This window comes from Nelusetta ayraudi, unplaced genomic scaffold (genome assembly GCF_046127955.1).
Source record: "Nelusetta ayraudi isolate G7.1 ecotype Tasmania unplaced genomic scaffold, CSIRO-AGI_Nayr_v1 ptg000052l, whole genome shotgun sequence".
Classification (NCBI taxonomy): domain Eukaryota; kingdom Metazoa; phylum Chordata; class Actinopteri; order Tetraodontiformes; family Monacanthidae; genus Nelusetta; species Nelusetta ayraudi.
Window position 1 is genome coordinate 3,904,861 of NW_027466102.1, and position 16,887 is coordinate 3,921,747.

Below are 16,887 nucleotides of genomic sequence, written 5' to 3' on the forward strand. Positions count from 1 at the left end.
CTCCCGAGCTCCAGCTGCACGGGCTGCCCGTGCGCTCGCTGTTACTGCTGCTGCTACTGCTGGGGACACTGGTGCTGGATGCACGGCTGGGGGGCGACTGCCAGGACGTGGGCTCTCTCAGGTCTTCCAGCCATTCCTGAACGCTAGCAAACTCTGGACCGGGGAGTCCCGGGAATGCCCAGAACTTGGGCGAGGGCAGCCGAGCCTTCTGTCTGCCTCTGCAGCCTGCTGTGTCCATGGCAAAGTGCGGATGTGTCCCTTTGCTTGGTTAACTGTGGCGAACGAGCCAGACGACGATGATTTACGGTCCATTTAACCGTTCCTAAGTTAAAAAGTTCTACCCCATTCCTGTGTCGGTGTTGTGCAAGAGTGACCTAGAAGAGGTCCAATACATTTCACTCTAGGCAGAGCAGATGGCTCCCATTTGGTGCCAGGACAACCGTCCTCCCCCCCGTCCTCCCCCATCCCCAACTAATATGTCAGACAAGGACGCCCATCTTAAAAATTTCATGCGGGCACGATTTTGAAGCGCTCACAGACGTCCTCATTTTACGGTGAGACGGTCAAAAAACAACGTGACGCGCTTCAGCTCGAGTTCACAGCGATTGTGCTTGCAAGTTGGGAAGAGCTGCACTAAAGGGGCAGCAGCGCTAATTTGACTGTCTATTGACTGGTTTTTGCGGGCAAAGCTTTTTTTTTTTTTTTTTTTTTTCCAGTTTTTGTTTTCCAGGTCACTGGTCGGAGAAGAGCATCGATCCAACTGAGCGCATGGCAGACAAAAGCGCAGGCTCGTGGACCCGGCACTGTTGAGTCATGGAAATCTCATCGATGGCTCTCATTAACAAAATGGCAACGGCTAAAAGATATTTTTTTAGCTTGAGATCTTGATTAAAAAAATGTGCAGTCATAATAATAATAATAATAACAACACCTGTTTTTTTTTTTTTTATAATGGAAAAGGATGGAAAGGATATATTTTTTGACTGCTTTAAATTCTCAAATCACATCCGCATCAATAGAACTCACCAAACCCACTACTTCATTTCTCCTCCTTAATCCTTAATTCATCAATAAAAAAGTCACATCTTACCAGTGTTAACGCACTGAAGTGTTTCTTCACTTCTTTTTCCAACACGAGAACAATCAGCACGCAGCAATTTATTTCTCCCGGCTGCTGATTAAGTGCGAGCATTTCCGCACATGACATGCAAATATGACCTTGTGATACAGTGACCTCTTGTTTTATTTATGATGGGTTTGCAAACGGAAACGGACTATCCCTGGTATATCTGCTTCTTCTGTGGTAATTCTCCACTTGTCCAAAGTGTCAGGGTTTTTTCTTTTTTCACTCCTTATTTTTTTTTCCACGATTTGCTTTTGCAAAATCTGTGTCATTATTTCTGTTCCGATGTGGACACTTCACAGACATTCCGTATGACCCACACTGAGGCCTTTACGGCAGTGCTGTCCTTTCTACATTTCCTCCTTTGCCCTGCACACTTTAGGAAATGCCGCCCGAATCTACGGTCTCCAGTCAGGATGTGAACTTCAAGACAACCAGTCCTGACGTTGCCTCAAATCGTCTCGCTCCGCTCTCATATGGGTATACGTGCCCATCGCTCTCGTGCTCATCAATATTCAGCGGGGTTACATAACCGCACAGCCGACACCTCGGCCGCTCCGCGCATGGCAGGAGCGCGAGCCATCGGGATGTGGCGAGTGAGAGGAAGATTTGTGCTAAAAAAAAATAAAGAAAGAAATAAAGAGAATTAAAAATTCTGCACACCAGCGCCAATCTGAAAAAAAAAAAAAAAAACTCCAGTGGAGCCGAAATCGAAATTTTTTTACGTGAATTTAAAACAAGCAGACTTTTGGATAAGCAACAGGAGAAACCACAAAGCGGAACTTTATTTTATTTTTGGGGGGGGGGGGGGTATTTCATCCTGTGCTCTCACGTCCTGTTGTCTAAGCTGCCTTCTTTTTAACCATAACATCCTCTATTATTTACGTTGTCGTGATTAATATGAGGGGGGAGAGCTCCGCCTAATGCTGTTCTTGTCCCCCTTTTCCAGTCTGTGACTGGTGTAAGAGGGGGTAATGTACTGAATCATGCATGGTGTCGTACAGGAGCCAGACTGCTGCGCTCTCCAGGGGCGTCATTAGCGCTGCGGCCGACGTGCAGGGTTCCAGCCATGACGGGCCCACTCCCCTCGCGCATGCGTTCCCCGGCAAACTCGGGCGACGCGCTCAGGCTGCCCGCCCCGCCCCACCCCTCCCGCCCCCGCCCCCAACCTCTCCCACCATATCTGCCACCCCACCGCCGAGGGCCACCAAGAAACGTAATCTCTCAATTTCGCCTTTTTTCTCCGCTTTCTTTAGCCTTCCTGTCTTCCCCGCTCGCAAAACCATTTGGCGCTCCGCTTCTCAGACGGGCTGCAGCCTCTCCTATGATATATGTGCTTAATAATCTCTTTTCAATCTCAAGGGGAGGATAAAAGAGGGGTTGCGGGTGGGTGGGGGCAATTTAGGAAACGTCGCCTGAACGGGAGAGGCTGTCAGCTCACCGCTGCCCCGAGGTGAAGGTGATGGAGCAGGTGTGCGCTACAAGTGCAGGGGCGGAGATAATTGGGAATGCACTCTACTCTCTGGCTAGTTGCACATCTACGCCCCCCCCCCCCCCCCGACCCCCCATACACACACACACTTCCCCAAACCCATAGTGTGGATTGACAAAAGGCCTTTACACTCCCACACTACAAGTCATATCTTGGTTGATTGATGTCAAAGAAGAGCTTTGATGTGACCCTAAACCGGGACCTGGGACAGTAGGAACAAGCTGATATAGGTTGATTATTAACATTTCACATCTGTGAAGATTTCCTGTTCTCTAATTCAGCGGTTTTCAAAGTGGGGGGCTGCCAGGGGGCGCTAGCGGGGTCGCAAAAAATCAGAGAGAAGATAAAAATAAAAATTATTATTATTATTATTATTATTATTATTATTATTATTATTATTATTATTATTATTATTGTTGTTGGCTGCCGGTCAAAAACATTGTTCATGGCATTGAGTGTGTGACATGACGGTTCGCTCCATTTATCAAGGTGGTTTTCTCCTCAAGCTTGTGATAAAGATTCCTATGGGACAGACAAACAGCCCAGATGTGCAAGTCACTGCTGCAAAAAAGCAAACAAACAAAGAATTTGCCAGCTAGACTATATGAGAAAAGGCAGCATACATTAAGTATGGCTTTACGGCCATACAGAAAGATGGCCATGATTATCAACATGTTAGTTGATGGTGTTCTTATTCTAAACAAATGATTGAATAGTAAATAAAAAAAATAAAAGTTGATTGTTTACATATTTTGTAGCATTGTCTCTTGGTTTGCCAAGGGGGTCCCCAGCCAGAAGCTAATGCGTAACATTTCTGCCTCCCCCACTGCCAGCAGTACACAGCAGGGCACCTTTGGCTCCAAGAGCAGGGGGGGCACATAGCCCCACATAGTCTCCGGTTGAAACCATGTGAGCGCGGCCAACCTGCGGCCAGTGACGGCAAAGGGAATCCGTGCGAGACGTGCATCAGGGACGACAGTGACAGGGAGCGAGTCGATTGCCCTCCACGCGGGAATAGATAGCCCAAGTCTGAAAGCGCCGAGGAAATAAATTAATGTTTTATTGGAGCACACTACCAGTTAATGTTTTTACTCGGCGAGCTGATAGGATGTGACAGTGAATTAATAGCCTGCACGGGAGCAGCAGAAGGCCCATCTTGATCATTTAAAGCGAGCGCCGTCAAGATCAATTCATCCCCCCTCTGCAGAAACAGGCAACGACTGCTTTTCAAAAAAAAATAAAAATAAATATTACAGAAGCCCTTAACTTGGTCTCATCCAGTGTGCCGGGTTAACCCCTGCAAACCTGCCAGAGCACCGCAATGTAAATTCTTGTTGATTCATATCCTTCCTTCTGATTCATTTCCTTGACAGTCCAAGTGTTTATTTGGAGGCCGATTCAAGAAGAAAGATTTTTTGGAAGCATATATATATTTTTTTTAAAAAAATATTCCGAATTGCATAGTTCTGTGTGTATATTTCATTGCAGTAGTCTTACTGTGTGTGGCACTAATCTCAACAGTGTAGCACTATATCCCAAAGTTACGCATCGCTGTTTTGCACTTCCCGAGAGCTAACCTGGCTAATTCTACCGGTGCTTTTCATAAATACTGAACACACGTCTATCGTGTGTCGTCAGAACAACCTCGTGATAAGTTTCTCAACCTCAACCAGTTTTTATTGAACTCTTTCTCGAGTCCCCCATGTCCATAACAGATTCCCCAGGTGTGTTCTCACAGTGTTCTGTTCACACCACGGAAGACATCCAATGACCTCAATTGTATTATGTCACGATAATACCACAATGTCTGGTACAGAAGAATGTAAACAGTGCGTCACACGTAAATCGAATGCACGTCAAAGTGTTTGTTCAAATATGTCACTGCAGAGGCGAGGATGCTAACTAGCTAGCAAGCTTTACCCTTAGCTTTAAATTTACCGAGACCCAACAAATGGATCGAGCGGACTCACAGCACAGAAATGATGACCAAGATTTTGCCAAGTGCGATGTGACACACTGCCTCCCGGCTGAGTTGGCCAGTGAGAGCTTTCACAAGTTAAAGGAAGTGTGTTCAGTTAAACAGCGCCGTCAAAACTGTTAACTGGGTCTCTCACTGATGATACTGTCTTCTTGAGTCATGCACAGCCTCCGGTCACAACGCCTCACACTTGTCCAGCAAATCTTTTTATTTTTTTATTTTTTTTAATATTTATTTATTTTTTGTTGGTCAGTTTAGTACCAAGAGCAGAAAGAACAGGTTTTCCTCAATTTCACTGATCCTAGAAAAAGAAGAAGAGAGAGAGAAAGACAAAAAACAATGTGTTGTGGTCAGCAGGGGGGAAAACATTCAAAAATGTTTAACAGACAAACAAATCCCAAAGAAGGAGCCCTGGCAGAGAGTATGACAGCTCAGGAAACAGAAACGTTTGAAGCAGGAGCTGCAGCCAGTGCACACAACAAAGTCCAGCCAACTGGAAGTGACAGCAGAGTGACCCAATTACAGGAGGGCAATGTTAACGAGATGCTGGTAATCAGAGAGGTAAAATGAACAAAGATGAGGTGTGTGAGGCAAGAGACGAGAGGGGCAGCCCCTTCAAAATAATAGTATATGAGGTGCAAGTCAAAGTGACCAGAAAACCTTCCATGTCTTGATTGCATTGGGGGTTTACTTCAGCCGGTACGGTGGCATCTTAAATGCTGGGAAGCCGTTAGAGGTTAGGTGTATAGTGTTTGGAGATTTTGAAGAAGAAACAGCGACATCAAGTGGTTACATTTTAGATTGCATCGTCTTCAGTCTTCCTCCCCCTCCCGAACCTGACAGTGAACTACGGTGGTCTGCATGCTGCACATCTCAACCCCGATATATATATGTACATATATATATATATATATATATATGTATATATATATATATATGTATATATATATATATATATATATATATATATATATATACATATGTATATGTATACATATAAATATATGTATATATATATATGTATATATATACATATACATATATATATATATATATATATACATATATATATGTATGTATATATATATATATATATATATATATATATATATATATATATATATATATATATATATATATATATATATATGTATATATATATATACACTGCAACTAGACACTTTTATTTATGTATTTATGCTTTTACCAGTATAAAAATTGTAAATCAAGCCAAATATCACACACTGGACCTTTGAGCAAAAACAAAGAACAAAAGAGCCAGACTGTGAACGCACCGCGTCAATACCCTGCAATGTGTAAAAGTCCGGCGCTTACCCTCTACAGTGCAAAGCCCGACTTTGTGAGGCGCTGACGCGCTGGAGACGATCAAATGAGACAGGGGGCGAAATCAAATAAGCGCCGGCTCGATTGTGAAGCCACAGGAAGAGGTTTCCCCGGGATACCCGCACAACACTGAAAGGTCGAGGCTGACATCAGCATGATGGCAGCTATAACGCAACCACAACACGGTTATGGTTATTGTTTCACATGCTCACACTCTTCACTACAGTGGGTCCAATGTAAATGTGCTCCTGTTTCTATAAGGCTGTGCTACTGAGGAGGAGGGAGGAGGGGGGGGGGGGTAAGCATGCTGACCTCAATACATGTAATTATCACAGCCGTTACATAGTCAGCTGAGGCGTGTGACATCTTCGCACGGCAAACGGGTCCCCGAGATGTCGTGCAGCACAATCGACTGGGCCGTTATCGCAAGTTGAGACCAGAGTTAGCAGGTGGACAGATGAAGAGCTGAGCGCCGGGGACCTCGCGGGAGAGCGCAAGACTTTGGAAAGGCATCATTGGAGGAACTTCATTCTTATAGGTCCAGTGTGTAAAATTTGACTTGATTAAAGATTTTTATATTGGTAAAAACTGAATTTACTGCTCATAAACAGATGAATAAAAGTGTATGATCGCAGTACACCAAAAGTCATTTGGTTACCTACCCTTAGAACCGTAGATTTGGAGTAAACAAAGAGATTTACATTCTTCTTCTTAAATGGTTATTTATTCACCATTCAGGTATGAGTCTTGTGGACGTACACTGACCTAAACCTAAAAATTAAGCAAATCAGCAAATGTCTGAATCCAGGGGCAAAGACGAACAGATATTAATGCAACGCCTCTCCAGTGACTAAAAGAAACGGAACAGAGGCACGTGATCACAGGCTACAGCTGTGATAAACCAGCCCTGTCTGGCAAAATTTAAGATAATATAAAATAGGATAACCCTTTATTAGTCCCACAGTGGGGAACGGTCCAGCATTATAACAGTAATATGTATAATATGTATGCAGAAAGTATATATGTGAACCCTTGAATAACAAAAGAGAATAGAAATATAAGCAATTAAAAATTTTTATTAAAATTTTTTAATTTAAAATATGACATTATGAATAATTTAAAGTGTGTATGTGGGGTTAGATTGTGTGGTCTACTGGGGGCACTGCTGGTTGTACAGTCTGACGGCTGCAGGAGGGAAGGACCTGCGATAGCGTTCCTGCACACACTTCGGCTGAAGCAGCCTGTCGCTGAAGGAGCTCTGCAGTGGGGTGGGAGCCGCTGTCAATCATGGATGGCAGCTGAGCCATCGTCCTTCTCTCGCCTACTGAGTCAAGGGGGATGACCCAGGACAGAGCTGGCCTTCCTCATCAGTCTCTCGCGTCTCCTCCCATCAGCTGTTGAGATACAGGAGTCTCCAAGAGACCTCGGTCTCCTGAGCAGATAGAGCCTGCTCTGGTTCCTTCCTAGTTAAAATGCAGCTGTGTTGTGGGTCCAGTTGATCGTTGAGGCGTCACCGTCTCGATTGGCCGTTCCCTTGGTGTTCACCGGTGTCGGGGAGCAGTGTTCTTCTGCAAAAACCCACCGCTTGTTCTTAGAGGGATCATAGCGACGAGGATGGGATTCGAACCCACGCGTGCAGAGCACAATGGATTAGCAGTCCATCGCCTTAACCACTCGGCCACCTCGTCCACGTGCTGTGTGTGTGTGTGTGTGTGTGTGTGTGTGTGTGTGTGTGTGCTGCTGTGACCAAAAAGACACACAACATAAACAGTAATATTTTTTGTGAAAATGCACTTTGAGTGCATTCGTATGAAAAATGTGGGTGTTAATGCGTAAATACACAACTTGGAACAGCCCTTCCACAGCTATGCTAGCAGCTCAGGTAATCCTTCGGATTATAAGTGAACCAATAAACAATCATACAGTATTTGCCTGTTGTTGTTTTGTTTTTAAACTTATGATAGATAGTAAAACCAAATTCCAGCTCCAGCTGACAAGAATGCATGTGTTTAGTGTTGACATAGCCATAATAGTCCGCAGCATCAAGACAGAAAGATAGCCACATCGCTAGAGTTAGCCACATCGCTAGAGTTAGAGACACGTTCAGAGACACGACTACATTGTACGTTGTTGGGTTTTTTTTTTTTGTTTCGTTTTTTTAAAGGGAAGTGTCTGCATGGCATCCTGGGCAAACATTTAAAATAACCCTTGTGGAAGGACACACCCACGTGGAAGCTAACCCTTTATTAAACGGACATCAATTACCCCACCCTGTTTCATGAACGCGCCCGAGACATCCGGTTAGCGGGGCGTAAGAGACACCCGAGCAAGGCGACGGTGGTCCAGATGAATTACTTTGGCACACATCTCTACCTGCGTGATTTCTGGCCACCGACCAAGAAAACATATTTAGAGCAAATTGCTTGTCAGGAAGATAAATGCTGCGGCTGAGTGTGCGAGAGTCCCTGTTTCCACGGCTATTTTCAGCAAGTTTCCTATCTGGCCGCTTCACAAATATGCATGGTGAGAGCACACACACACACACACACACACACACACACACACACACACAAGCACGCGCGCGCACACAAACGCGCATCACATGCGCGCGCTAAACACACAAATACCAAGTACAGTAACCGTGTGATGAGGTTTCTCACACCGAGCCCGGTGCTACCTTTGCCTCTAATCCTTTGTTATATTAATTATATCTTCAACGAGCCTACACGGCTCCTGTAGTGTCAGCGCCGAGTATCCATGGCAACTGCCAGTTGGTCCCAACTACCAGGGCTTCGCGCGCATCCAACACAGACACGCAGACACACACAAACACACACAGACACACACACACACACACACACACACACACACACTGTTGCTTGCTGCAAATATGCTCGAATGACAAGACGATAGTCTGCCAGTGTTGAAGTGAGCTGTGAAATGGACCTCAGAGTTGTTCCTCCACTTCATCTTCAAACAGGAAGTAGCCGTTCACACATTTAATGCAGAGAACAATGTGGAACACGCCCTGTGGACACAAGACAAAAAGGATTTTGCGCCGCGACGCGTCGATCTTGAATTCGCATCATGCATCATCTGAAGTCTTTTTCTGCATGACTTCTGTTTTATGAATGAAGGAAAGTTCACCGTTTCAGGTCGTTTCTGATTGTAGCGTCTGAGGCTTTGACCCTGCTCCTACAGGCCTCTCGCCTGATAAGGCGAACAGGCCCCCTGCATTAGGTTACTCTGCCTTGGAAGGCTTCATCTCAACTCCCCAGGAAGATTAGATGACACTCATTCCAACTCTGGCCAGTAACTTTCCCATCCTTTCGCCTTCTGTTTTTTACGACAGTCTCTTTGTCCTCCTTATACGGAAATGTGCACAATGACGAGACCTGCGTGCATGAGGAGGTGGTGTTCTAACTCTCCTCGGAGAGGTTGCGAGAGCTTCTGCGCACCTGGACACGCGACCTCCTCGGGCGCCCGTATGACACCTGACTTCTTTGTAATGAACCTGCTTTCATACAATCAAGTCGGTGTCTACGAGGACTCCTTCGACATCCACACTTCACCGCTGCAGCCTTAAGAATTCACCATCACTTGACGATTTAGACGATTTGAGGATTCACAGATTGTGCAAAACTGTTGTATTAAAGATACATTTTTAAAACATTGAAAATGTGATACTTTCTCACCCCATTGCTTTTTAAAAAAACGTGTTTCTACCACCAGTTAGCAGATAAAATCTCCCAGGAGTAGCTGCATGGCCGAACCCCTTCTCTTTATCCCTCTCCTTCTGGTGCATGTAGCAGACGCTGTATAGCGTGTGGGAGGACGCGGCTTCAAATAATTCACTGTTTGAGTGTTCACTCCTTTAGCTGACTGGCTTTCATGGAAGTTGAGATTCACGGCGTTCACAGCAGCTGCAAAATGCCTGGAGTGCGACTGTGCACTATGTCGGTAAAATTGATGTGTTGTTGATTCACATTTAAAATGTCCGTAAACTCGATGAGAATGACCCAACGGCTGCATCCAAACTGGCGTTTGGAGATAAACAAGATGCATGTGGAAGCGCAGGACAGCTAATTAGCATCCGTTTGGCCGGCAGTGATATTTCCGTACCTGGGAAAATGGGCCAAGTGAGCCGTCGTCTCCAACAAACACTTTATTTATATCCCACTTTGATTGGGCGTCGCATCCTTCCCACTTTTTTTTTTTTCACTATTTAGCGCTTGGCTTCAGAAAATAAAAACACCTCAATCTTCGAAACTGCATTCAATTTTTCATGAATCTTGTTGTGTTTGGCCGAAACTCTTTGTTGAGACGTTGTCTGTAGGTCATGATTCTGAGGGTGGACGACAGCAGATTAGGTAGGACCGCAGCGGTCCCGAGAGGTCAGAAGAGTCACAGATTTCCCACGGAAATGAAAAGTGGTCTTGGCCTTACAGAGACAATTTAACAGCGCCACCTACTGTTGAGAGACTTAAACATCCAAGAAAGAATGACAGACAGACAGACCGACAGACAGACAGACAGACAGACAGAAAGAAAGACCTGCTTCCCCAATAGTATAGCACTAAAAATTAGCAAGTTTGTGCATTAACAAACAAACATCATAGAACAGCATGCACATAGTCCCAAGATTTAAAAAGACAATGTCAGGGTTTATTTTTTTTTTTTTGGGGGGGGGGGGGGGGGGGGCGTTATTGTTTGTTTTCACTGAAGCAATATGTCGAAAGTATTCGGTAAAAAGAAAATAAAAAAAAACTCTTTGCAGAGAAATATTGTTGAAAAATTCATTTTAATTGTGTTACCACACCACTAGAATAAAAAAACAACAACAACAACAACAACAATTTTCTGATCTTTGCACATTGTAAAAACAGAAGTGAGGACATGTGACTTTTTTCTTGCGGTGCGTCCGCTTGCTTGAATTCTGCAATATAAAAGGCGTAAAATACATTCTGCAGACGGCGACCCGACGTCAGATCAGATCTGCGTGGCAGCCCAGTAGGAGTTAAGCATTGCGGTTTGTGCGTGCAAGGTAATAACCATCAGAACAACAAAAAAACAAAAACAATCCGTGTCCCTTGTAAGCCATGCACACTCACTCTACCCTGGTAACAGATAAAAAAAAAAAAAACAGCTAGTTAAAAGATGTATAAGTGAACTGCCAGTGTTAAACAACAACAACAGCAAGCCACAGGACATCTGTGGTTGGAATTGTCTTCTCAACCTTTTTTGCATCGCTAATTCAGTTAATGAATCGTGAATATTGATCATTCCGAGGGTTTGAAAAATAACAAAAACTCTATTTATCTCTTTCTATTTACTCCATTCCTCAATATAACGACAACCGAATAAGAGATCACGTACCCCCTCCCACTGGCATCAAATGAGGGAACAACAGAAACCAAACAGACGTGAAAAACAGTGTAAGACAGCGTTTCTTATCTGGTGGGTCACGCCCTACTTTTGGGCCACAAAGCTGCTTTTTTTTTTTTTTTTCAAAAAAAAAAAGGGGATTTTAAAATATATATTTATCGGGAAAATTTGGGGTATTTATTTTAGCAGGACAGACAATTCAATTAAATAATTTCAATAATTTATTTATTAGACTTGATAGAAACTGCGCTAGCGCTTTTTTTAATTTTGTGGAAAAAACTGTGGAATAAATTTGGGTCACGACTTCATTATAAGGGAAAAAAAAGACTCCACCAGTTGAGAACCACTGCTCTAGAGGTATCTACAGTTACTCTTCTTTTGAAATTACACTGTCCCTCAGTTACGTTACTCCTATGACAACGGTGCAAAACTCCAGCGCAAGCGCACGCTCACTGCGTTCATACAGCCTTATTTAATATTTAATCCCCCCTAAATGGAACATCACACATTCTTTTATAAACGTATCTTTTACATTTTTTTTTTTTTGCTGTAGTGCATGAATACCCCCCCCCCCCTACAAGCCCCTCCCCCTTCTCCGCTCCCCAGCTCACTCTTTAGCGGGCTGCTCGATGAGCTTGTTCTTGTGGTACTTCTGCCCGATCCCGTAGGGCACGTGCGCCGATATGGTCCCCAGCTCCTTGGCGCCCTCGATGTGGAACATCTGGTCGTCGAAGAAGATGTGCGGTTTGATTTTCTGCAGCAGGGGGCCTTTGGGTGCCCCGGCCAGGAAGAGCGCCTCGTCGATCTCCAGGCCCCAGCTCCGGAGCGTCTTGAGGACGCGCGCCCCCGAGCTGGCGGCGCTGCGAGACGTCACCAGGAAGGTTCGGATGGGGCAGTCCAGCCGCTTGTTCTTGGCGTAGAACTTCCTCTGGAGCTTTCCCAGGGCCTCCAGGAAGCACTTCAAGGGACCCTGAATGGAAAAGAACGAGGATTTCAGCTTGTCTGTTAAAGGTCAAGTGTGTAACATTTGGAGATTTTGAAGAAGAAACAGCGACATCGAGAGGCTACATTTTATATTGCAGCGTCTTTCACCCTCCCTCCCCCTCCTGAGCTTGCCAGTGAAAAACGGTGGCCTGTGCACAAAAATCCGAAAACCTCTCCACTTTCTTCTTCGTTGGTTTATTTGAAGACACAGAGCAGTCGCCCTAATTACGAAACGAGCTGTCAGGTGGACTGAATTGTCCACACCAGGCCTCCTTAGAAATATGGTGATGCAAGATGGCAGCAAACTGGGAGCAAATCCCTTGCTGTGTGGATATTCTATTGAGAACCGTTCTAAGGGTAGGAAAAGCAAATGACTTTTATTGCACTGCAATTCTACACTTTTATTCATGTTTTTATGGGCAGTATGTTAAGCTTTTACCAATATAAAAATCATAAATCAAAGCAAATATTGCACACTGGGCCTTTAAGTGTGTGATTAGTCGGCGTCAGTAACACACTGCCAACATCAGTTGCCTCCAATGTAATATTCATTAATAATGTCTGAAAGCCATCTGGGTAAAGCACAGTGGCAGTCTGCATTCCATTATTTTTTTTTTCCCAATACATTATCATGTAACATGATTTCTGACTCTCCCTTTGCAGTTGTTTTCAGGTTGTTGAGCTTGAAGTTTCTCCTCCAGAGGGAGAAATTCTGCGCTGGCAGAGCAGCTTCCTAAAGCCCCAGGAGGGTTTGACAGGTTTCTGCTAATTGTTCATTAATACATTAAAGATTCTTCACAGACACTGAGGGGAGGAACATTTCTCCATGGAAATATGCAAGACATCAGCCGGTGGGTGGATGACACCTGCTGGACAGATTGGGAAAAACAGGCAAGCGCCTCTTATTCTTCACCCCCATTTCTGGGTTGATTCCACCAGGAGCGGCCGACGGTGTCCGTCCTCTGCATCCTCTTCTCCAAAACCATCGCCACAGGTTATTATAATAGTAATCATACGCTTCTGCCCGATGTTCTACCTGAGCCAGAGGTTTGTTCTCAAACTCCTTCTCGTGCTCAAAGAAGGTGTCCAAGCCGTGCTTCTTCACGATGACCTCCGACTCGTCCGAGAAGAGGACGGCGTCGCCGTCGAACGCCACCTTGAGCTGCGATCCGCTCAGCTCGTTCTCCGTCTCGGGCATGAACATCGTGGCTGCAGCGATGCCTGGCAGTGGGAAGAGTGTCAAAAATTATGCACTTGAATAACGGCACATTCTGTGTTTGGCCAGCAGTAATGGGAATCAAATGCAAAGAACAATTTCTCCAAGTCCAGGGAAACATTCATTTGCAGTCTGAATAAAATAGTGAATCACAACTACAAGCGGGCATATCACTGTATTGAGTAGCCACGAGTCAACAATGGTAATGTAATGTAAGCTATTTAAGCTAATGTAATCTATTTATTCAGTTGCATTCAAAGTACGATCACGTACAGGGAAGAGGAGCCCAGTTTAAAAAAAGAGCTACCATACAACATCAGTGTAGCACTGAAGTGCAAGCTGTGGTGCCAAAACTATTTCTCTCCTAACAGTAGGAGATGAACTAATAATTTAAACAAACTCTTTGAAAGATCTTTTTTTTTTTTTAAAGTTCAAAATGATTTGCTAATTGCTAAAAAGCAACGTCCAATTATGCAAAAGCATAATTTCACATTTATTCCAGTGGGAACATTACAGTATCAGCAGGGGCCAACTAAAGCACGCAGAAGAGGAGTGTAATAATAAGAAGAGGAGAGATTTATGCTTTAATATCAGCACAATGGTAATACAAGAGGGAAACAGCTGAACGATTAGATGTATCCATAATAGAAGACAAGCAATGCATAATGTTGAGAATGAAACAGGATATGAATCAGTTTTGCTTCCAATGAAGCTGTCGCTCTGCACAGTGCGATTTGACATTTGGAGGACAGTTATTACTAAAGCGACGTATTGTGATGAAATGGACCAGAATTTTTTTTCTTTTTCTTTTTTCAGATTGATAAAGCCACTACCAGCAATTGTTGAAGATGAAGAATTTACATGCTAAATATATCGACAACCTAAGCGGAAATGTCACGCTAAGGAAACAAAACGCTGCAATCCATCGGCGCATTTGCTGACGACCGAAACTCCTTGTTAAATAATCATTCCGCAAGGCCAAATGTATCTCAAAGTTTTTCATTTTTATTTCCGAGCATGTGGCGAGGGAGAAAAACGGGAACTCTCATTTTCCAACCACTTCCTTGTTACTGTGGCGTGCAGTCTGGGCACCGGGGGGGCCCATTTCACACCGAGCTTCCAGTAAATGAGGGAAACTAGCTATCGGCGCGCTTGCAAACACAGGAGGACCATTATGCTCCAATAAAACGACGGCTTGTGCAAACATACAACTCACCCTCCTCTATGGCCTCGGTGACTTTGGCTGCATCCTTGGAGAGGTACAGGTTTGTCATGTAGGCCTTCAGGTAGCCAATGGGGCTCTCCCCTCCCGTCATGCAGAATCTCTCTATGGTCAAATCTGTGAAGGTGCAAAGCGGGGGAGGAGGGATGAGGGGGACGTCCTGGTAAAAATGAACAGCTTTTGAAGATTTCTTCGCATTCAAATACTCGATCGAGGAGCGCGGCTCGGGGGTTGCGCACCGTACCATAGTGATTGATGCTGTTGATGAGGCGCACTCCGACTTGGGCGTGGTTGTTGGTCATCAGGACGATGTCAAACAGCTCCTCGCTGTCCGGGTAGAGCTCCCGCAGTCGGTCGTTGACGTTCATCAGCGCCTGCGCGAGAGAGGACGCGACCACTCGGCCTTGACCAACGGGCTGAAGGTTGTGTCAGTGCGCGTAAGCGTGGAGTCGCAACGCAACTATCGCTGCACTGCAAACACAATACTCAAACTACCAGGAATCGCGACAGCTACAGTGTTTTTGCTGTTGACCGGAAAGCGTAAAATCTTTCGTGCACACGAAAGTCGATCTACGAGTAGCAGTAGATGGGCTGCAACTTTCTTTCCTTCGGCAGCCTTGTGTTGAGTGAGCTTGACAACCTCAGTGAAGAGAAGAAGACGGAAAGGCTGATTACAGAACCGGAGAACGGCCTGAAATGATGATACTGTACGCAACGTACTCCAATGAGTCACTGATCACTTCGCTCTGACAGGTTTCCCTTGTGCAAAATACCCAGGCAGCTCTCAGGTCTGCTGGCAGCTGTTGCGTGTTTGCCTCAGAGGATTCACAACTCCCAATAACTACTAACTAACAAAGTTACGAACAGATTTCTGACAGAAAATTCACAATTTTCCACAAACAGCTAGTTAACAGATGTGTAAAACAAACAAACAAACAATTAACTGCCTACAGTTCAGTTTCTAATATACATTTTTTTTTTTAAACATGCTGACTTTAAAAAAATATATATTTTTGTGTATTGTTTATTTATCTTTGGCATTCATCACAGACAGCAAGGCAACAATGAAAAAAAAAATTGTTTAATTACTTAGCAACAAACTTCAAATATCAAGTGACTGTTGTCTCTCTGGATACAGGTATGGTTACAGTCTTGCGTAACCACATTCCATTCAATAACTAAATTTGTTGGCCAACACACATGAAACAACTAAACACTAGCGGAAGCCACTTCCTGATTTTAACAAAGATGGGTGGGCGGACAGATGATGCGCAACGGCAGTGTCGAGGTCAACACCTGGCTGGCTGCACACGACTTTTCAAACGGTTGCCCTTTGAATACCTACTGCACACTAGAACCTAGAATCTAGAATCGTGAGTCGAAAGGCCGAGATGCTGAAACACGTCAGTATTTCATATTCGAAGAGCATCAGGTCGCCCCCGACGGGGGACGACGTCCGGACGGGTATTTTGTCTCGAGGGACGGGAGAAGAGCGGGGCCACACCCCTGCAGCGCCCCGCCCCCTTACCTTGACGAAGGGGAAAGCCGCACCCGGCTTCAGAGGCTCGTTCTCGTTCTCCACCTGAAAGGCCACGTACTTCTCCACCCCTTCCTCCTCGTACACCTTCCTCTCGGCCACCATGTTGAAGAGGGTGCGCGACGACACGGCGATGGTGACGGCGTACCGCGGTTTGGGCTGTTTGACAGGAGGGCAAGAGATGCTCGGAAACGGAGCGACACAAACAATAACAACAACAATAACAATGCGCTCACACTAAATCGCTCGGGGGGGGGGCTTGTTTCACAAGTCAGACGCGAAGTTCAAGTGGTCGAATCATACTTTTGTGAAACGTTACTATCAAGTTTGTAAACATTTAGGTGCAAGACGACGTACCGGCCTGGGCTTGTGTGTTTTGAGGTTGTCGAAAAAAGCTTTGGCCGCGGCCCAGTCCGTCTCCTCTTCAATTGAAGCGGGGTCGGCGTCCTTCATTTCACTCATATTTGTATTTTCCGAGGAACTCCCGGAGCCTTTTCGCAACTCCCAAAGTGAGCGGAAGACAAGCCGCGGTAGTGTAGTAGTAGGAGTGGTAATGAGTAGTAAACTTTTTTTACCCCCGGAAATGTGCGAGCCGAGGAGCCTGTC

The 16,887-nt window shown here is 45.0% G+C and overlaps 1 protein-coding gene and 1 non-coding gene across 2 annotated transcripts; both read right to left on the reverse strand.

Annotated features, from left to right (window-relative positions):
* Positions 1-7,543: 7,543 nt before the first annotated feature.
* Positions 7,544-7,625, reverse strand: trnas-gcu (transfer RNA serine (anticodon GCU)). Its single transcript has one exon. It is a non-coding gene; the product is annotated as a tRNA-Ser (tRNA).
* A 4,304-nt stretch (positions 7,626-11,929) lies between these two features.
* Positions 11,930-16,878, reverse strand: LOC142896135 (cytosolic 5'-nucleotidase 1A-like). The gene is made up of 6 exons (XM_076037631.1): positions 16,639-16,878; positions 16,273-16,440; positions 14,989-15,118; positions 14,739-14,861; positions 13,343-13,527; positions 11,930-12,292 (listed from the first exon to the last, which is right to left on the reverse strand). Exons 1-6 carry the CDS (start codon positions 16,741-16,743, stop codon positions 11,930-11,932), a joined length of 1,074 nt encoding a protein of 357 aa, XP_075893746.1. The 5' UTR covers positions 16,744-16,878.
* Between the last annotated feature and the right edge of the window lie 9 nt (positions 16,879-16,887).

Excerpts from the sequence above, each read along its gene's own strand:
- LOC142896135 (XM_076037631.1), bottom strand. The coding sequence starts at position 16,743 with ATGAGTGAAATGAAGGACGCCGACCCCGCTTCAATTGAAGAGGAGACG. Across the intron at positions 14,862-14,988 it reads CAACAGCATCAATCACTATG|ATTTGACCATAGAGAGATTC; the intron begins GTACGGTGCGCA and ends GCACCTTCACAG. Across the intron at positions 12,293-13,342 it reads AGAACAAACCTCTGGCTCAG|GGTCCCTTGAAGTGCTTCCT; the intron begins GTAGAACATCGG and ends TTTTCCATTCAG.